Here is a 21,771-nt window from a genome sequence, read left to right as displayed (position 1 = left end):
AGAGGAGAGTGAAGAGGTTGGCTTAAAGCTCAACATTCAGAAAACGAAGATCATGGCATCTGGTCCTATCACTTCATGGGAAATAGATGGGGAAACAGTGGAAACAGTAGCTGACTTTATTTTGGGGGGCTCAAAAATCACTGCAGATGGTGATTACAGCCATGAAATTAAAAGATTCTTACTCTTTGGAAGGAAAGTTATGACCAACCTAGACAGCATATTAAAAAGCAGAGACATTACTTTGCCAGCAAAGGTCTGTCTAGTCAAGTCTGTGGTTTTCCCAGTAGTCATGTATGGATGTGAGAGCTGGACTATAAAGAAAGATGAGCATCAAAGAATTGATGCTTTTGAACTATGGTGTTGGGGAAGCCGCTTGAGAGTCCCTTGAACTGCAAGGAGATCAAACCAGTCAATCCTGAATATTCATTGGAGGGACTGATGCTGAAGCTGAAGCTGCAATACTGTTGCTACCTGATGTGAATAGCTAACTCATTAGAAAAGACCCTGATGCTGGGGAAGATTGAAGGCAGGAGGAGAGGGGGATGACAGAGCATGAGATGGTTGGATGGCATCACTGACTGAATGGACATGAGTTGGAGCAAACTCTGGTTGTTGGTGATGGACAGGGATGCCTGGCGTGCTGCAGTCCATGGGGTCAAAAAGTCAACACGACTGAGGGACTGAACAATGACAACAGGTGAAAACAAAAAACATATCATCAAGAAAGTGGCTAAACAAAGTGTGGTATATTCATTCAATACAATAGTACTCAGCATTGAAAAGCAAAAACCTACAGATATACGCAACCACATAAATGAATCTCAGAAACAATATGCTGAGTGAAAGAAGCCAGACATTAAAAAAAATGCATGTAATATGGTTCCATCTATATGAAGTTCTGAATTAGGAAAAACTAATCTATGATAATAGAGAATCAGAAAGTGCTTAAAAAGAAGAAAGTGGAGAAGAGTAGGAATTTACTGGGAGATAACAAGAGGTATAAGTGATGGAAATGTTCCATATGTTCGTAGGTGTGTGGGTTACATGAAGTGTATGGATTTATCAAGTTTTGTCAGACTGTACACTTAAGATCTGTGCATTTCACTAAGTGTTAAACCTTAATGTTAAAAGGGAACGAATTCATGCTTTTTGTTCGATAATCTTGTGTGTATGTATTGAATTTAGCCTTCTTGGGTGCTTTTATGAGTTTTATGAGTTTTTATGTTTATGGTTTAAGTTGTCTTCTGCCTTCTCTCGTGGTTTCAAAGGCTATGCTCTTAGAGCCCCTGAGGAAGAGACATTCTAACGCAATTGTGTGGCTTCCCCAAAGGTCCTCTGATATCAAGATGACCAACAGATCCTCTAAACAGTAGTGCCAGGGTAGGTCTTATCGTTCCACCAGGAGGTCCATAGATGTTCACAGGCTACACTCTCTTTATTATCCAGTTGTTCCAATCTTCTTTGCTTTCTGTCTCTATACTCATTGTAACCTGAGGCTTCATTTGTGCCACCTACTGCCTGCCATGTCTGTCTGCTGGTTCCCATGTGTTAATGTTTTAAGCGGAGTCATATGGTTGAAAGTGGGTGAAAGAAATGTGCTAGCCTGATTGTTTTTTGTAAACCACCCAGTGTCCAGAACTGTGTGCTTTGTATTATGTAATCACTCAAGAAATACTTGTTGAGTAAAGAACACAGTTGGAGACAGACTTCCCTGGTGGCCCAGTAGTTAAGACTTTGTCTTCCAATGCACAGGGTGTGGGTTTGATCCCTGGTTGGGGAGGTAAGATCCCACATGCCTGGTGGCCAAAAAGCCAAAACATAAAACAGAAGCAATGTTGTAACAAATTCAATAAAGACTTTAAAGATGGTCCACATCAGAAAATTTTTTTCAAAAAGAACATAATTGGATAAATAGGAGACTCAGAGAATCCCAGCATCATAAAATGTGCTAGTGTTTCAAGAACATAGTTGAATAAATAGGAGACTCAGAGAATCCCAGCATCATAGAATGTGCTAGTGTTTCAATCGAAATCTCCCTTCTCTGGGGGCATTACAATCAAGGAGTAGACAAATCCAAAGCTAAATAGGAACTCATGTTGGGAAGGTGAAGAAGGCAGCAACCAGAAGCAGATATTCAACATGTGTTGTAAAGCAAGAGGTCTGTGGGCTACTAAGAGAAATAGGAAGGGATGGGTTGAGAGAGGAAGCAGAAGAATTGTCCTCGGAAAAACTGTCTAAGCTTTGTGGTCCAACAATAGAGACCCTCAGACCCCCTTAATAAAGTAACACCTGGAGGACTTCCAGCTTCTGTTTAGCTGGAGAGAGCTGGAAAAAGCATTGCTCCCTCCATACAACAGTAATCTAGGTAACCTAAAGAATCATAGATTTTATTAAGCCACTCAAAGAGCTGAGGACATAGAGCAACTCATGACCTGAAATCTCGGGAAAGACAGGTACCTCTAAGTGCAGAGGGGATGCAGGCACTGTGTCACCTGTGGGAGAGTGTGGGCAAGAAAATGGGGCAGCGATACAGAGAGGAAGGTAGAATTCTGCTCAATGTTTAAACACATTGCTAATGACTAAGTGCAGACTGGGGCTTCCCAGGTGGCATTAGTGGTAGAGAACCTGCCTGCCAATCAGGAAACATAAGAGGTGTGGGTTCGATCCCTGGTTAAGGAAGATCCCCTAGAGTAGGAAATGGCAACCCACTCCAGTATTCTTGCCTGGAAAATCTCATTGACAGAGGAGCCTGGAGGGCTACAGTCCATGGGGTTGCAAAGAGTTGGACATGACTGAAGCAACTCAGCAAGCAGAGACAAGTGCAGGTCGGCATGCTTGTAGAACCCCGTGGGAACCACAGTCACATAAAGAGTTCATATCCATTCACAGGCTCTTCTCCAGGGACCACCACTGAGCAGCCAAGACAAAGATTGGGGGCAGAGTGGAAGTTAAGGGAAAGACTTCTGTGTCCTTCAGGCCCAGCGGAGAGGAGTGGCTGCCATTGCAGGAAAAGCGGGAAGAAACCCAGACCCTCCTCCCTCGAGGAACAAAGACTTAAACTGATGGGAGAAGGCAGCAAACCCAGCTGTTCTCCAGGGGACAGGTAAAGCCCTACTGCAGCTGGAAAGATGGGAAAAATGAAACAAACAAACAAAAAATCCCCAAAGCAAAACTTCTAATCCTGAAGAGTGGCCTGGAAACTGTCTACTGTTGGAGTTCATAATGCTCAAGAGAGGGTCAGGATCCCCAAGACCCAGAGACACAGAGCCTGCCTGAGAATGAACCTGGAACAGGACCACAGAGAAACTGTCTTCCTTCCCCATCACCACAAGCAGTCTAGTAAGTACCAAATAGCAAGCAGGTTACTGCTGGGAAAAGTGCATGAGCTTAGAGGAACTCCTCTGAGTGGTAAAAGCACAGAAAGCCTAAAGGCTGAAAGTGGAACAGTAACACTGAGGGGAAAAAAAAAAAAAAAACTTTAGAAAAGCAGCCCCAACTCTAAGCAGAAAATAACTTTAGAGGAATTTGAAAATGATGATGCACTGAAGGTAACCATAGCAACACTAAAACCCAAGCCCAGCTCAACTCCTGACTAGAATAACTCAACCTCTTACACTAACAGCTTAGCAGAAAAAGATGTGTGCCCATTTCCAGGCATATATAACATTTACCTCCATCTCTCCAGTTCACAGCTTCCCTGGTGGCTCAGTGGTAAAGAATCTGCCTGCCAATGCAGGAGAGGTGGGTTTGATCCCTGGCTGGGGAACATCCCCTGGAGTCGGAAATGAAAATGCACTCCAATATTCTTGGCTGGAAAATTCTGTGGAGAGAGGAGCCCGGCGGGCTTCAGTCCATGGGAGCACAGACAGTCAGACACGACTGAGCGACTAAGCACAGCACAGAAGGGTCACAAATTATTCGATTCAGAAGACAATGGAGTGATATGTTCGAGTGATAAAAGGGAAGGTGTCTGGACCTTACATTTTAATGGTTTTCCCTTCAGCTGTACCTTTTCTTTGGGGATAGTTCGATAAACACTATCATTCTAAGAAAACAGAAATGAAAACCCATTGCTACCTCATAACATCCTCTCACCCATCTATACATTGACTTTTCCTTTAATTTACCCCAGCAGCGGTGGATGATGGAACCATTCAGTAATGGTTTCTAAGATTTAACTCAGGGCTTGGGGAGAGCAGAGGAAATTACACGTGTGTGACGTGGCCATCCTAACACTGGTACTGTGCTCAGGGAAGGTAGGCCTTTCTTCATTTCCTAAGGTAGGTTGTGGTCGATCTGGGCAGGAGCCTGCAAGCGCTTTCTGTTAAGGGTCAAATTGTATTTTAGATATTGTGAGTCACATTGTCGTCTTTGCTGCTGCTTCTTCATCTTTGGCTTCCTTTTCCCCTTTTCCCTTCTTCTTCTTCCATTTACAAATGTAAAAATAGAGAAACACTCTTAGCTTGTGGGCCACTGAAAAAAGGCCGAATGTGCCCTGTGAGACAATTTAATTTGCCAACCCTGCTCTAGGCCATTTATTGTAACTCCATTTCCTTTTGACAGTGAATGGTTTAAGATGACATATGCAGTACAGGTCTGGCCAGTGCATTGTGATGGGCAGTCTTCCAGGGGACAAGTTTAACCTTGCAAATAAAAAGTGGTGCAGGGGAAGCAATCTCTCTCCCCTGTGGTTAATATTCGTGTGTTGTGAGTGTTCTGTCTGTGTATGGTACTAGGTGACAGCCACTGGAAGGCAAGCCTGTGAATTAAAACCTTAAGAACTGTGGTATGGCAAGGAGGAATGAGCCAGGAAGTTTAAGGATATCTTTTCTTTACTGTATTATCCCAGAGAAGTCTGCTGCTGCTGCTGCTGCTAAGTCGCTTCAGTCATCTCCAACTCTGTGCGACCCCGTAGACAGCAGCCCATGAGGCTGCCCCGTCCCTGGGATTCTCCAGGCAAGAACACTGGAGTGGGTTGCCATTTCCTTCTCCAATGCATGAAAGTGAAAAGTGAAAGTGAAGACGCTCAGTCGTATCCAACTCTCAGCGACCCCATGGACTGCAGCCTACCAGGCTCCTCCATCCATGGGATTTTCCAGGCAAGAGTACTGGAGTGGGGTGCCACTGCCTTCTCCGAAGAGAAGTCCATTTCTATGCTATTTATTTTATTAGCTGTGCAGACAGTTCATGGTGGTCCAATGGTTGGGACTCCAGACTCCCACTGCAGAGGCCTGGGTTTGATCCCTGATCTGGAAGCTGGGTCCCACATGCTGCAACTAGGAGTTAGCATGCCACAACTAAAGACCCCTAGTAACTATGACACAGTACAGCCAAATAAATAAGTAAATAATACGTGGGATAACCCATAAGGACCTACATATAGCACTGGGAACTCTGCTCAATGTTATGTGGCACCTTGCAAGGGGAGTTTGGGGGAGAATGGATACGTGTATATATAGGGCTGAGTCCTTTTGCTGTCTCTCTGAAACTATCATAACATTGTTAATTGGCTATACTCCAATACAAAATTAAAAGTTTAAAAAAAATGAATGAAATATATAAGCTATTTTCCCTTGGGCTTTTTGTGACTTGCAACTGAAAGCAGAGTAGTTACTATAGTCAGTAAGTTACAACTATGTAGCAGATAGCTTTGTGGGTAGCTTTGTGAGTTCATAGGCTCCAGGCCAGGGCTAGGTCTAGAATTTTTACAGAGGAAAAACAAAGAATAACAGTTTCACTGGAATAAGGAGGTTAATTCTGTGTAAGCCCTGCAAGTTACAAAAGATGGAAGGGTCATTTGTCTTTGTCAAAGAAAGGGGGTGTTTTCATGAAGATTATAAAGTGTGAAAGTGCTGTGACCTCCTCCCATGCTACACCTGTTTAGGCTGATGAACACTGTATCTTCGCATTTACCTCCTCTACTGGTTGGAATCCATGCTCCCAATTCTTCATTTCCTCTTTGTATTAGAATTTGTAATACATCCATACCCTTTGCAGTACCTCTCACTAGAGTACAAAGAAATATATACCCTCCATCTCATTGATGTTGGGCTTGGTTGTAAGACTTGTTTTGGCCAATGGAACATAAGCAGAAGTGATAGTGTACCCATTGATTAAAGGGGAGTGTTAGTTGCTCAAGTCCTATCTGACTCTTTGTGACCCCATGGATTGTAGACCCCGCCGAGCTCCTCTGTCCATGGAATTCTCCAGGCAAGAATACTGGTGTGGGTAACCATTCCCTTCCCCAGGGGATCGTCCCAAGCCAGGGATCTCCTGAACTGCAGGCAGATTCTTTACCATCTGAGCAGAGGGGTAACCTTTAAAAGGATACCATGTTTCCCCTCCATTTTGTTGTGTTCCTGTGATCCATTAGGAGAAGAGTGTGCCCTAGGTAGCTAATGCCCTATTAGCTTGGGCCCAGAATTAAAATATATGGAACAGATGGAAGCCCAACCAAAAGCCTAGGTTCCCACCTGGCCTACGTGAGACCAGCGATCTAGGCTAAACCAGGAGACAAATAAATGCTTGTGATTATAAGCCATGAACAATTTTAAGATATTTTATAATTACAATGAAAAGCAAAGCCTTCCCTGGGTTGTTCTGAAAGTGAAAGTTGCTCAGTCATGTCTGTCTCCAGGCCAGAATACTGGAGTGGGTAGCCATTCCCTTCTCCAGGGGATCTTCCCAATGCAGGGATCGAACCCAGGTCTCCCTCATTGCAGACAGGTTCATTACCAGCTGAGCCACAATTCTAGTGGTTAAGAATTCCCCTGCCAATGCAGGGAACATCAGTTTGGTCCCTGGTCCGAGAAGATTCCACATGCTGAGGGGCAACTAAGCCCGTGCTCCGCAACTAGAGAGGTCACTGCAGTGAGAAGCCACGCATCTCAACTAAAGAGAAGCTCCCACTTGCGACAACTAGAGAAAAGCTCATGCACAGCAACAAAGACCCAGCGCAGCCAAAAATAAATAAATAAACATTGAATACTTAAAGAAGTCAGCTAAAAAAAACCTCTTCCTAGCTTTTAGTCTTTCTGGAGGCAGACATTTTCTTTTCCCAACTAGATGGAAAGGGGAAATATTCCTTCAAACTCATTAAACTCTCTGTGAATGTATGTTAATTGCTCAGTCATGTCTGATCTGTGCAACCCCATGGACTGTAGCCTGCCAGTCTCCTTTGTCCTTGGGGTTTCCCAGGCAAGAGTACTGGAGTGGGTTGCCATTCCCTTCTCCAGGGGATCTTCCCGACCCGGGGTCTGCTGCATTGCAGGCAGATTCTTTACCATTTGAGCCAGCAGGGAAGCCTGGAACTCTGTGTCCAAGTCTGAATAAACAAGGCTGAGAAAGAAGAAGCCCTTCCCTCTCTGTGTGTGAGCCCTTTCAAGTTCCCATATCCTGTCTCAAGATGTGCCTCCCAGGATGGCTGATATTGGCAATATCTACTTCCTCCAAGGGAAAACCCTATTCCTAACCACAGGGATGGTTATAACCTGAACAGGGCAACAACCTCAGCACATAATAGAGGAGCCCCTGCTTCTATCCTTTGTAGTAGAAAAACAAAAATGACTAATATGGAGGCAAAGAAATCATAAAGCCAGAGGAAATGTAAATGAACTTTACTTGATATCAACAGATGATTTTAGTAGTTGGTTTTGTTTTTTAGGTGGTTTGACATTATTGATCACATCCTGCACCATAAGTGAAAAAAACTGGCATGTGTTCAAAGTGATACTGATCTGCACCCGTGAGTCTGAGTTGCTTCAGTCGTGTCCAACTCTTTGCGACCCCTATGGACTGTAGCCCACCAGGCTCCTCTGTCCATGGGATTCTCCAGGCGAGAGCACTGGAGTGGGTTGCCATGTGCTCCCTCCAGGGAATCTTTCTGACCCAAGGATCGAACCTACAGCTCCTATGACTCCTGCATTGCAGGCAGATTCTTTACTGCTGAGCTACCAGGGAATCCATGATACTGATCTGCCGCTGCTGCCACTACTAAGTCGCTTCAGTCGTGTCCGACTCTGTGGGACCACATAGACGGCAGCCCGCCAGGCTCCCCCGTCCCTGGGATTCTCCAGGCAAGAACACTGGAGTGGGTTGCCATTGCCTTCTCTGATACTGATCTACATTCCCTTATTCCAAACCCTTGGGTAGCGATGTGTTTTGGAATTGAGGATATTTTGAATTTTAGAAAGCAAGTGCACAATTTTTAAGAACTGTCTTTTTTTTTTTCCTTTTAACACCAACTTTAATGGATAATTTACACATGTGTTATAATAAGACACGTCCATTGTAAGTATACTCAATGAGTTTAGGCCATGGTATATGCCCTTATACAACCAAGACCACAATTACGGTCAAACACATTCCCATCACCTCAGAAAGTTTCTTCCAAACTCTTTAGCCTTTATCAAATTCTATAATCAAACACATTCATATTTCTGCACTGACACATAGGTATATTCACATGAGATGTTCTAGAGAACATTAATACCTTATTGTCATATTGCTCTTTCTACTAAATGAGTTTGCCATAAGCTTCGAGAAACTTTTCAGTTTTCAAAACACTTTGGATTTTAAAATTGTTGATAAGGGGTTTGTGTATCTATTATAATAAGTTATGTGATAATGAAAAAGAAATAAAAGTGATAATTACACCTATATAGATTTACACACAATGATTGCTTTATAGAGACATCCTGGATTTATGAAAATGGACCCAAGAGCAAAGGATTTCTAAATAATCTTATGGAAACGAATATATTTTAAGAAAATTTTATTAACTTGTGTGTACTTTGTATCTAGCAGTGTATCTGGCACATAATAGGTGTCCGGTAATACATTTTGTTTTTTTTCATCTAAGCAACTCATACCTCTACACCATCCTTTAATTTTTTTTGTTTTAATATCTTCCTGAGAAAAAACCTCTTAGTTTTTTTCCTGTTAGTTTTTGCCTGTCACTTCCTGTAAAGCTGTTCTGTCTAGAGCTGTAGTCATCAGCCATATGTGGCTATTTATTAAATTAATGACAATGAAATGAAATGAAAATTCACACTAGCCATGTTTCCTTTGCATGCAGCCACAGGTGACAAGTGGCTACTATCAGATGGTGTGGATGCAGAACAGTTCCGTCATGGCAGAAAGTTCCACAGGATAGAGTGCTCCCTCCTCTGTTCACCACTTCATTCTCACTGCCTTGCTGAGTGTTTAGCATTTGGTAGATGATCAACAAATACTTGCAAAATAAACCCTTTTAGTCCATCTGCAAAAGCCCTGAGGCAAATATAAACAAAGTTTCCCTTTTGTTTGAACAGTGGTTCTTAGAGGTTAAGAATGTTCTCCTTGAAAAAAGTAAAAAGTTAGATTTATTTTAGGCTGTATTGTAGCTTTGGTTATTACTAGGTTTTCAGTCATGGTGTTCACCACATGCCAGGTACTGGTCCATGTGCTTTACACATAATACCTTATTAATCTTCATGACAACCTTGTGTTGATACTTTTATTTCCAATTTATAGATGAGGAAGTGGAGGTACAAGAGGAAAGTAACTTGCTTAGGTTCACACAGCTACTAAGTAGCAGGGATAGAATTTGTACCCAGGCAGTCTGGCTTCAGAGGCCATGCAGTTAACCACAACACTGAGCTCTTTGTGATTATTTTTTAATAAGGACCATTTTGTCTATTTTTTACACTACTTAAACCTCTCTATGTAATGTTCTTATTTATTGCATTTAGCTAGGATTCCCTGAAAAATATTAAATAACTGTTACAACCCTGTATCCTTGTGGGTCCCTGATTTTAATGTGCTTCTGCCTTTTTACTCTAACCTGTGATATTCCTGTTGTTTTCTGATGATAATCTTGATCCAATTAAGGAACTGTGCTTCTATTTCTAGTTTGCTGAGCATTTTTAAAATTCAGAAATGGCTGTTGAGGGCATTCCCTGGTGCTTCAGTGATTGTGACTCTTCCCTTCCACTGAAGGATGCCTGGGTTCTATCCCTGATTGGGAAATTAGGATCCCGGAGGCCACACAGCAAGGCCAAAAAAAAAAAAAAAAGCTCTAATATTGTCTGTGGTGATGGCAGCACAACTTTGTGAATAAACTAAAAACAACTGAATTACACACTTAAAAAAAGAAATGGCTGTTGAATGTTATATGAAACATCTCTAAGAAATATAATTTGGCTCTTCTCTTTAATTTAACAAACATCCTAAGTAGATTTCTTAATGTTAAATCGTCATTCTTGGAATGAAGTATACTTTGTTACAGTGTGAGTTTTTTTTATTACTGTTACTGGATTTTATGTCTTAATACTCAATTTTGGCTTTGTTACAAAGACATAGTGAGAATAGAAGAATTCTCCTTTTCTTTTGGTGCTCTTTGCCTTGGAGGGGTTTTAGTATCCAGATTATGCTAGCCTTGTGGAATAACCTGAGAATTTTTCTCCTTCTGTGGGAGAGTCTTTGTTTCCCTAGGTTCCAGCCCGGTTTGGGTACCCATCTCACTCTCTTTTTCCTTCCAGAGGTGCCCCATGGTAACCACGAGGATGTTTTCTTTCTGCTGCTGCTGCTTAGTCGCTTCAGTCAGGTCCAACTCTTGTTTTCTTACACTGGTCCTCAAAGCTCTTCATAAATGGAACTCACCTACTGATCCTTAATAAGGCCTGGGCATCATTCAGCTTTCTCAACATTTCCTTGCACAGACCCGGCCTCTGCTAATTTCATGCCACTTGCCTTGCTAAATCCTATACAGTCCATGGAATTCTCCAAGCCAGAATACTGGAGTAGGTAGCCTTTCCCTTCTCCAGGGGATCTTCCCAAACCAGAGATCGAACCCAGGTCTCCTGCATTGTAGGTGGATTCTTTACCAGCTGACCCATAAGGGAAGCCCCTGAACTGCCTTGCTAAATCCTAACCATAGAATTTGAGGTAGACGGGATGGGTGTGCTGTTGATTCCGGCAAAATAGAACTAACATTTGAGGCAGACAATGTGTGTAGCTGCTTGACACCCCTCACTTTACATGATCGTCAGGATCCTGGGAAGCTTTGTTATTTTTCTTTTGTAGATGGGAAAAGAAACTTGATAACGTTATATACCAATTAGTGAAGGTGCCAGAATTTGCAACCAGGACTGCTTGACTCCAAAGTGACTGCTGCTTCCACTACAGCATGCCTCACCTCCTCCATTGTGTTCCCAAGCTATAGCCTTCCTCGTTGACCTGTATGTCCTCCGTGCTCCATTAGCAATTACAGACTGTATCACACCATTTATATTACGTATACTCTCCATATTTTCTGTTGTTTCCTCTGCAGTTTTTGTCTCACACAGGGCAGTTATTAACGGAATCAGTGCGTGTGCTGATCCGACTCCAAATTTGGTTATCTTTTCTTACTTTATAAAAAGAAAAGCGGGAAAAATACAAGGAAAAGGTGACCAAATACCAAGAATTTGGATTTTGTTAGTCTTGGCAGTACACTGTAAAAAAAAAAAAAAAAAAAAAAAGTCCCTTTCAAAGTAAGTTTAACTCTGTGTGCTGTTCCAGGGGCTTTTTAGCGACCCCTGCAAAAACAGCGCCTCAGAAACTAAGAGATTTGGCATTATGTGACGACCGATCACTTTCCCACGCAAGAACATCAAACAGCGGCAAGACACTGGAAATCGCACCTACTGCACAGACTTCCTAACAAGGAAAGCTGGACGATAAGGCAAGTCCCTCCAACCGCAGGCGCGATCCCGCGCTTCGGGCCCCCGCCCGCCCCTCCCGGGTTCAGCTGGATGGAACATTCCATGCGAAAGCTTTGACAGAGCGCCCACTCGGTGTCACGTGGAGCCGGAGCGCACTCGGCGCCTTGCGGGATGACGCCGAGTAGGGTTGCCAAGGGGCGGGGTCAGGCGCCGCGGAAGGGGCGGGAAGGAAGCCGGCCGGGGAGGCGGGGCGGGCCGAGCGGAGGGGCGGGCCGAGAGGGGCGCGCGGGAGGGGAGGGCTCAGCGTATTATGGGATGCGGCGGTGGAATGGCGCTGGGCGCGTGATTTTGAACAAACCCGGGTCTGTGTCTCGGAGGCGCCGCCGCCGCCGCGGCTGCTGGGAGGCCAGGGAGCGCGGCGTGAGAAGGAGGCGGCGGCGCCGCCGGCTTTGGTGAGTGTCAGCCCCCCAGGGTGGGGGCCTCCTGGGCAGGCGGGCGGGAAAGGGGGTGCGCGGGAGGGGGCGCCGGACCGCCCCCTCCGGGAGCCCGGGCTAGAGGGGTCATGGCGGAGAGCGGGAACGTGCAGTCTTGGGGGCCGCCGCGCCCCATCCCCCGGGCCGCAGGAGGCGGGAGGATCCTCCGGGCTCAGCCCCTTCCCGCCGGCACTCGAGAGGGCGGCTGTCACCCGGCTGGGCCGGCGCTCAGCCGGCAGCCCGCCCTTCCCGGCGATTCGGAGGAAGGGCTCCCGCGGCTGTTGACACTCACGCTGCGCGGCCGGAGGAGCCGCCGTGTCGGCCCCGGGTTTCTGGGAACCGGTTTGGCTGCTGTGTCATTTTGTACCAGCCCCTCCTTTTCCCAGCTGCCCGCCGCCCCGTCCTTCCTGTGCCCCTTTGTAGTGGTGTCTTCTTCGTGTCTGTCCGTTTTCCTCGCGAAGCCCACCGGCCAAATGTCATAATGTTCCCGAGGTGCACGGGGTAGGGAGCGGGCCAGCACTTAGCTTGGCCAAGCAACGGTAAGCACCAAGCGGAGTGCGGGTGGCCGGGGCTGGCGGTGGGGAAGTAAAGTTTACAGATGGAAAAATTGGGAAGGCTGGATACTCTCAGCGTCTAGCCGGCTGCATATAGAAAACGGCGACGGGATTGGGTGATGATAGCACTTGTTTAAGCCTGAAGCGATCGACTTTTCTATGGAGTTGTCATTCAAGCCAGGTAAGGAAATGAAATGCCTTGTTCAGCTTCAACCCTTCTCTTCTTAAACTTCTTAAAAAAGACAGTAGAGTGGCTCTGTTGGAAACCTGGAAATTCAGTTTGCTCATTTCAGATCTTTTACAGCTTATGCTGTAGTTGAAAGGTGGGCACAGAATTGACCTTTTAAAAAATGGGTGGTTATCAAATCTGAAATTAGCAAAGGTAGCCAATTTAGCTTTTTAGAAAAATTTTATTCTTTTCAGAAGCCATGCAGCTTATGTTTTCTTGTTATTTCTTTGATGATTAAAACATGCCTATCTTCTCTTTTAGTTATTTATTAAACTACATGATGAGAGATGCTGGTGGAGCTGGGTAGGTAATTCTAGGGTCTTTTCTAAAGCACGCTGCTTATTTTCACTGTATCAAAAATTTCAGCGGCAGATTTTTTTGTTAATTTGATGACTTAGATTCTAAAAACTTTTGGCAAAAAAATTTTTTAACTCAGGTATATTTTCTGTATTGTAGAGATTGTTCACTCATGAGTAGGATCCGTACATTTTAAACCTAGTTGCTCTTTGACGTCTTAAACCAATGACAAACGAACTGGAAGTCACAGTGTTTACGGACAGAAATGATCAGAGGAAGTTAAGAGGAAACAGTTCGGAACTTTTGTTTTGAAAACTTAGACGTCGTGACCGCTGTATCTGCATAAGAATCAATGCCTGTAAATTTACAAATGTATCCGAGAGGTCTGAAGTGCGGTGGGAAACAGCCCATTCTGCCAAAAGCGGTGCTGGCGGTGGAGGAAAATGTCAGAGGTGGTGAATGACATTCCAGGTCTTGATGCTGTTGTTGTTGTTTCGTGTCTACGATGGACACAGCGCATCAAAGGCATTCCATCATCTCTCTCAAGTTGCTGTCCTGAAAGTGGCAAAGAGTGGAAGCTCTTGGTGGTCCCTCTGCCCCCTTGCGCCTTTTTTTTTTTTCTTTTGCTCTTCAAAACAAAAGTATGCCGGACTGGGAACCCTGCAGGTAGCGCGATTTCCCCTCCGTGGCGGGGTGAAAGGTCTCGGCGTGGGCTGTGTGTGCAGTGGTGTCTCCCCGAGCATTTGAAGGTTGGCGGGGCCGGCGGGAGGTTTCCCCGGATATGTGGGTGTGCGCCTCTCGGGAGGGGAGGGCCGGGGAGGGGAGGAGGAGGAAGGGGGAGGTTACTGGCGGCGGCGGCGGCGGCGGCCCGGGCTCGGGCTGTCGGGGAAGCTGCTGAGCTGTGATGGTGATGACGAGGTGAAAATGGCGGATCTTTCGAAATACAATCCCGGCCCCTGACATACCAGAGGCGGCGGCCGCGGCGGCGTCGCCACCCGGGACTCCGTCCGCGGCCCCCGGGTTCCCCCGTAGCGTTCCAGGTCCGGCAGACGAGGGGAGGAAGCGGCTGGCCGGAGCCAGCGTGCAAACGCAGAAGCAGCACCGCCCGGGCTCGGGATTGCCCGGGACCTTCTGGAGCCCCCACCTCGGAGCCGGAGGGAGGAGAAGGCGGCCGCCGCCGGAGGTAGAGGAGCCAGGGGCTACCCGAGGGCTGCTCCGTTGCGAGGTCGATTTATTTGTGGGGAGGGGTCGGGTGGGCGAAGGATCGCCCCGCGGATCGAGGAAGGGCTAGTTCAGAGTGCAAAGGATCGGCAGCCTCGTCATGACATCAACATTATTCTTTTGAGTATTAAGAGGACTCGAGTTTGCTCTTATACCCAAGGCTGCTGCTGAGGCCTAGAGGAACCGCTAGCAGTTATCCTGGTTTCCTGATTGAATGTTTAAAATATCCACTCCTGCGGGTGTTGGTTTGATGATGTCCAGCAGTTTATGGTGTTGTACGTTTCCTTAAGGAGGCCGAACGTTGGCATTTTATTCTGCATTTAAGCTCTGGGTCTTAGATCATAGTCTGTAACTTGTTGGGGTGTGGATGTTCACGTTTTGTGAGCCTGTGAACCAGTTCTGTAATCACTGAAAACGTTGCCTCTTTCTTTGATGCCTCTGTCATCTATAGAGGACTCCTTGGCCCCTGCCATTCGGCAGATGACAGTTGAGATACTGTCCATCATATCTGATATCCATGTGTTTCCCTGCCTCTCATCCATTTCATGAATTCAGAGAGTGAAGTTATGGAAGATTTTACAGTAGATTTTAGGATCCAAGCGAAATACAGCTTTGGGAGCCCTATTTTGGTTCACAAGTTTTGCCTTCATTGTTAAGAAGGAAGTTGTGATGACTTGATGCTCACACTTGATATGAGTCAAATTTTAAGTTGGTTAAAGACAAATTGAGACCTCTGTTCTATTTAACCTGCTGGACTTTTTAGCCCTTTGTTTCAAGAGCTGGAGAATTGGGCTGATTGAGCTTTTGACAGCCACAGTCTGGTTTTGTTAGGTTGCCTAAAGATCCATGTATGCTTTAGATTGTGCTGCAGAGCCTCAACAGTAGTGTTACTGAAAAGTTACATATGAATCACATCTTTATACATTAACTTGGGGCCCTCTGATTTTTTTTTTCCTCCAGCTTTTGTAGTGGTAGGTTGGGTCAGTTGAAGGTTGAGTATATGAGTGAACAGAGAGATGAATGTTTAAGAAATGTCCCCTGGTGATGTTTATGATTAGCAATGGTTTTCCATATCCAAGTTTCCTACAAAGAGATGATGTCATAGCAGGTCATACAGTTTTATTCTTTGTGTGTTCTATTAAGAGAGGAAATATTTTGTGTGTATGTGTGTGTATAGCTTGCACATTGTGTGTCCAAATTTATTCACTAGAGGACTGAGAGACCAAAAGTATTTTTTCAGGGGAACTAACTGAGAGGTACTCAGGTTTTAGTTAATGAGTTTTTAAAATCGTTTTTTCCTGATGTTTTATCCAATAGGAATTTGATTGTTGTTACTGTTATTTTCTTATAACTCTTACATTGCTGTTGTTTGGTCTCTGCCAGCTCAGCTGCTAAGTCAGTACTAAGAATTTAAAAAATAAAATAAGTGAAAGTCACTCAGTCGTGTCCCCAACGCTGCAACCCCATGGACTATACAGTCCCTGGAATTCTCCAGGCCGGAATACTGGAGTGGGTAGCTATTTCCTTCTCCAAGGGATCTTCCCAACCTAGGGATCTAACCCACATCTCCTGCATTGCAGGCGGAATCTTTACTAGCTGAGCCACCAGGGAAGCCCAATAAATAAAGAAGCATGCTTATTCATTGGCTTTTTTTGTTTTTGTTTTTTAAATCACCCATTGCCATTGTCTTTTTGTAATTCCTTGTGATTGTCTTTAAAGACCAGTTTTTCGATTATTGTTGAAAGAGTTGCCTTTTAATAGTTAGAAGTGTATTAGAAAGCAGTGAAGAGTTAGGCCAGTGGAGTTAGTCGGGTGTCTTTTTTGGTGAAGAGGAGCATTGCAGATTCCCACTACTTTTTTTTTTCCGAATGTTACTATTGGGTTTCTACTCTGTGTCACGTACTGTGCTAGGGCTTGGAGATGCCTCAGTATCTTTGCCTTTGCAGACCGTTCATGGGATTCTCGCGGCAAGAATACCGGGGTAGTCTGCCATTCCCTCCTCCAGGAAACTATCACTTTTGGAATCGGTGGAGGTAACATTGGAAAGATAGGTTGGGTAGGGCCGTAATGCAGAAGGCCTTCAGGGTTACAGAAAATATTTGAGTAGGAGAGTGACAGCCTCAGAGGTACACTCAGGTGAGATAAGTCCTGTAGCTTTTTCTGTGGGATGTGTCGCAGGTAAGAGAAGATAAAGGTAAAAAATACAGTAGTTGGCTCTGAGCTTTGGAGATTTAAAAACTCTTGGTTGCAGTGGGAAGGAGATATTGTGATGGGTTAAAAATCTTATGGGGAGGGGATTCCATGGTGGTCCAGTGGTTAGGACTCTGAGCTGTCACTGCCCAGGGCCCTGGTTCAATCTCTGGTCAGCGAACTGAAATCCCACATGCCATGTGGCACAGCTCCCCCCTGCCACCAACAAACTATAAAAATTAAACAAGACAGAAGTCAGGAGAAGCTAATTTAGATAGAGAAAGAAGAGAAGAATTTTCATTTGTGCTTTAGCATACCACATAACTATCTTCACAGTAACTCTGCTAGTAAACTGGGGCTTAGAGAGATTAGTGCTTAGGGCTACACGATAAGCAATGAGGAGAGTCAAGATTTGGAAACACATCTTTCTGATTTGAATCTCCATGTTTTTTCCTCCATGTTAGTCTTACAGCATGAATAATATACAGTCCCCCTTTAAAGGGAAAAAATATTGTGAATTGTCAGGATTGGCCTAAATAGTTTCACTCTATTAAAATACTTAATTTTTAGATGTATATAAATTCCTTATGCTTATTGCTTTTAGGGAAGTATAAATGAAATATAAACAAAACCATAGAGCCAGTAAAATTTAGGGTAATGAATGATATTTTGATGAAACGGAAACTTTGCTTGCATAGTCAGTATTCCATTGTCTGCCACGACTAGAGGTGGAGCTTTCCATATGCCGTGTGTGGGTGTGTGTGCTCAGTCACTCAGTCATGTCAGACTCTTTGGGACCCCATGGACTGTAGTCCGCCAGGCTCCTCTGTCCATGGAATTCTGCAGGCAAGAATACAGAGGGGGTTGCCAGGTTCTAGTTCAGGGGATCTTCCTGACTCCGGGTCGAACCGCATCTACTGCATTGGCATGCAGATTCTTTACCACTGAGCCACCTGGGAAGCCCCATGCTGTGTATCATACGATAACTCAACTCCTACACTATTTTTCTAAGTTTGAGTGTCGTAGAACTTTACTCCTTAGGTCACCGGTTAGGTGGTTTGACTTCCATGTGGCTTAAATGTATCATTTACCTTGTAAGATCCTTATATACCTTTTTCTTTAGCCCACTCTAATTCTGGTACCACTGATGGTGGTAATCCAAAATATACTTAAATATATATATATATTACTGAAATGAAAATACAAACTTCCCAGCATTTCTTCAAGACTCATGTCGTACAGTCCATTGCTCCCAGCTTAGTTTGAGAAATGTAATTCTGTACTTAGTTTTTGAGTTGTTGATGCTAGACCTTAGAAATGAAAGCTAAAACCCAAGGAGTATACTTAACCAGTTAGTGCTGGTGGTAAGCTTTAGATACAAAAGTGTAGTTCTTAAACACCCAGATGTTTCTGTCCCAGCATCTGACAAATTTTCATCTATAATATGGTGGTAGTTCACCACTTTATATTATTATGTGCAAGAGTGAAAATAGTTGTTTACCAGGTTGTCCTCCACCTGTAACTAAGAAAAAGAACAGTGCTTCAGCTCTGGCAATAGTCTCAAAAAAAAAAAAAAATTGAAAGTGTGAAAGCATAGAGCATTTGTTGTTTCTGTCTTACATTGTTTTTATGTTGTATTCATTTATTTTAATGTCCTAAATCAGATCCTCCGTTTATCTCTGACTTGAACTAATTACTATAATAGCCTTGTAACTGGTTTCCCTGCCTTCCGTCCAATAAAACTCCAAGATGAAGTTAATCCTCCCAAACTATAGCTGTGATCATGCCACTCTTCTGTTGACTTCTGGGGTCTCTGTTGACGTCTAAGGTCTGTCTGGGCAAGGGCTTTGGTTAATTTCCCTCCAGAAAGTTGGGAAGCAATACATATTTGTTAAGTAAATACTGATAAAAATTAAAAAGTAGTTTAAAACTAAAGCTTTAAAAACTTTGTTTTATGAGCAGAAAATATTGGAAGCATGGGAAATGTGTTGTACATTTGCTATTCTTTTCTTTCCATACCTTGAGAGGTAACCCTTCAGATACATGAGGTAAACTACAGCTCCTCTATCCTATCGGCTTGTGAAGATCCTCTCTTCTCTCTCTTCTTGGAGTGGTCCTCAACACAGGGGTGATGAGGTTGCATGTGCTAGGGCATATCTTCCATTCCTAAGGGATAAAATTAGAGTGATGATTCATGTCACTAGATGGCCAAACCCTTTCCTGCCATGCCCACAAGCTCCTTCTGAGAGTTTTCTTTTAGCAGAGGCCACCCTGCCCTGCATGTGACCCTGATTGAAACAGCTAGGGATGTCTAATCATAAAGCAGTTATTACAGTCTGCTCAGTGGCTTGTGAGGTGTGCTGGCTCCAGAATTCTGCACAGTCCATGCTACTTAGAGACTGGCCAGACTGATCAGACCTTTTCTGGTTGGAAGTTTGAACTTTACTCCTACTTCCAAGGAAGACTCCTAGTCCTATAGCTCCTGGTCTCTTTTAATAGGACCAGTCAGAAGAGCACATGCTTTTCCTAATAACAGAGCTTTAAAATACATGAGGAACTAAAAATGCACAGGAGAAACAAATCCACAATCATATTTGAGAATTTTAACAGTCTGTCTCAGTAATGGATAGAAGAGGAAAAAGAAAGACTGGAAGGTCTGAACAGCAGTCTCAGCCATTTTGGCCTATTGGACGTTTATGGGGCACTTCTCTCAGCAGCCACAGAGCACACGTTCTCTTCCAGTGCACGCATACTGTTCACCAAGGTGGGCCATGTGCTGAGCCTCCAACAAGTCTCCAAATGTCATCTCACACAGTGGAAATGGTAGAGTATTCACTCTCTGACAGTGGTAGGAGTAAATTAGAAATTGATAATAAAAGATAGAAAAATCCCCAAATATTTGGGGATTAAATAGCACACTTCTTTATTTTCCATGTGTCTAAGATACAATCACAAGGAATATTAGAAAAGATTTGAAGTGAATAATAATAAAAACATTGAGATTAGCAGAATGCAGTTAAAGCAGTGTCAGGGGAATTTTTAACACTAAATGTTTATTTTAGGAAGGAAGAAAGGTTTAAAATCAATGATCTAAACCACGTGTTGGCAAACTTTCTGTAAAGGGACAGATGGCAACTATTTTAGGTTTTGTAGACCCCTCCCTCAACTATTTACAAATGTAAAAATCATTCTTAGTTGGAGAGCAATACATAAATGGACTATGGTCTTAATTTGATCTGTAGGCTATGGTTTGTTGAATCCCATCTGTGCTTCCATTTTAAGCTTCTAGAAGAAACAAAGTAAGCAGAAGGAAGGAGATAAAGATAATAATCAATTAAGTTAAAAATGGACAAACTTTTGGGAAAAGTCAATGAAGCCAAAATGATTCTTGAGAAGATCAATAAAACTGAAAAATCTCCAGACTGATCAGAAAAAAAAGGAGAAAAGACAGAAACTACCAAAATAAGAAATGAAGAGTTGCCACCTCTACAGACATTAAAATAATACTTTGTGTAACATTATGCTAATAAATTTGGCAACTTAGAAGGATAGACATATTCCTTAAAAGATACAAACTATCAAATATCAAAGGTCATTTGAAAGAAAAAGATAACCCTAGTAACCCTACATCTATTTAAGAAATTAAATTTATAGTTAAATAGATGGCTTTACTGGTGAATTCTAACAAACATTTCAGGAGGAAATAGTAACAGTTCCATGTAGATGCTTCTTGAAAATTGAAAAAGGGCAATGTCCCAGCTTATTTTGTTAGACTGGCGTTGTCCCCAGAGAGCCACTACAAAAAAACTACAGACCAAGAGCTCTTACAAGTATAGACAAAATTACTTAATAAAGTATTAGCCAACAGAATTTGGCAATATATATAGAATATAATTGTATATAATTTTACTGAGTGGGGTTTATTTCAGCAGTGCAAATTGGCTTAATAAAATCAATATAACTCAAAAACTAAAAGAGAAAATGGGCTTCCCTGATAGCTCAGTTGGTAAAGAATCCACATGCAGTGCAGGAGACACGGGTTCAATTCCTGGGTCGGGAAGATATGCTAGAGAAGGGATAGGCTACCCTCTCTAGTATTCTTGGGCTTCCCTTGTAGCTCAGCTGGTAAAGAATCTGCCTGCAATGTGGGAGCCCTGGGTTGGGAAGATCCCCTGGAGAAGGGAAATGCTACCCACTCCAGTATTCTGGCCTGGAGAATTTCATGGACTGTGCAGTCCATGGGGTCGCAAAGAGTCAGACACAACTGAGTGACTTTCACAAAGGTGAAAAAGCTGTATGTTTATCTCACTAGTTGCAGAAAAAAACATGATTAGGGATCCATTTGAAAAAAGAAACAACTACACTCTGGCACTATAAGTTGCCTTCCTCAACCCAACAGAGTGAATTTATGAAAAACCTACAGCTGAGATTAAGACTGAAAACAAGATAATGATATCTGCACTTACCGCTTTTATGCAACATTCTGCCAGAGGTCCTAGCCTGTTTGGCAAGGCAAGAAAAGAAACAAAAGGCGTGCAGGTTGGAAAGGAAGAACTACAGGTTGTTGTTATTATTATAAATAATAATACAGAGAATTATTATTGTCAAATAATATGAATTATCTTTCTAAAAAATCCTGTGGACTCTACACAAGATTTAGTGAGTTTAGCAAGGTTGTAAGATACATGGACAATGTAAAATAGTCAGCTGAATTCCTATATACTAGCAACAACCAACCAGCTGGAAAATAAGGCCATTTACAATACATCAAAAAACACAAAACATTAGGGATAAATTTACCAAAATATATATAAGGCCTAGACACTTGATGTACAAAACACATTGCTAAAATAAATAAGTAGAGAGGTATACTGTTGGGAGACAGCTCCCCATGGGTCTCTCTAGCTTTGTACTTGTTACAAGAGAGGCAGTGACAGCTTTCTCCAGGATGTTTGTATAGCATAAAGCCTTGGGTAATCGAGTTAGTGACTCCTGTCGTAGCAGAGGGCAGATTTGCTTATACGTCCAGTGTCATAAAGATAATATCTCCCTTTGGACAAAGGGCAGGTGTGCTTCAGCCCATGAGAAACGATTCAGGTTCCTTAGGCTCAGGGTTCCTCAGT

General features: G+C 43.5%; 2 protein-coding genes across 6 annotated transcripts in view; one reads left to right on the top strand and one right to left on the bottom strand.

The window, feature by feature from the left end:
• Positions 1-11,766: 11,766 nt before the first annotated feature.
• On the bottom strand, positions 11,767-14,961 carry LOC120861620 (vegetative cell wall protein gp1-like). The gene is made up of 3 exons (XM_040237330.1): positions 14,845-14,961; positions 14,088-14,524; positions 11,767-12,505 (listed from the first exon to the last, which is right to left on the bottom strand). The coding sequence occupies exons 1-3, from the start codon at positions 14,959-14,961 to the stop codon at positions 11,767-11,769; spliced, it is 1,293 nt and encodes a 430-aa protein (XP_040093264.1).
• The window catches only part of LIN54 (lin-54 DREAM MuvB core complex component), a 63,308-nt gene continuing 53,515 nt past the window's right edge, over positions 11,979-21,771 (top strand). For 3 of the 5 annotated variants that reach the window (XM_040237235.1, XM_040237233.1, XM_040237231.1), the window contains exon 1: positions 11,979-12,136. The gene's annotated coding sequence lies outside the window, so the exon portion shown is untranslated. Of the gene's footprint in view, positions 12,137-14,082; positions 14,421-21,771 lie in introns of those variants that run through there. The other 2 variants (XM_040237232.1, XM_040237234.1) reach the window with 2 other exon arrangements.

This window comes from Oryx dammah, unplaced genomic scaffold, assembly GCF_014754425.2.
Source record: "Oryx dammah isolate SB20612 unplaced genomic scaffold, SCBI_Odam_1.1 HiC_scaffold_3, whole genome shotgun sequence".
Taxonomy (NCBI): domain Eukaryota; kingdom Metazoa; phylum Chordata; class Mammalia; order Artiodactyla; family Bovidae; genus Oryx; species Oryx dammah.
This window is presented reverse-complemented; position numbering and strand designations above follow the sequence as displayed.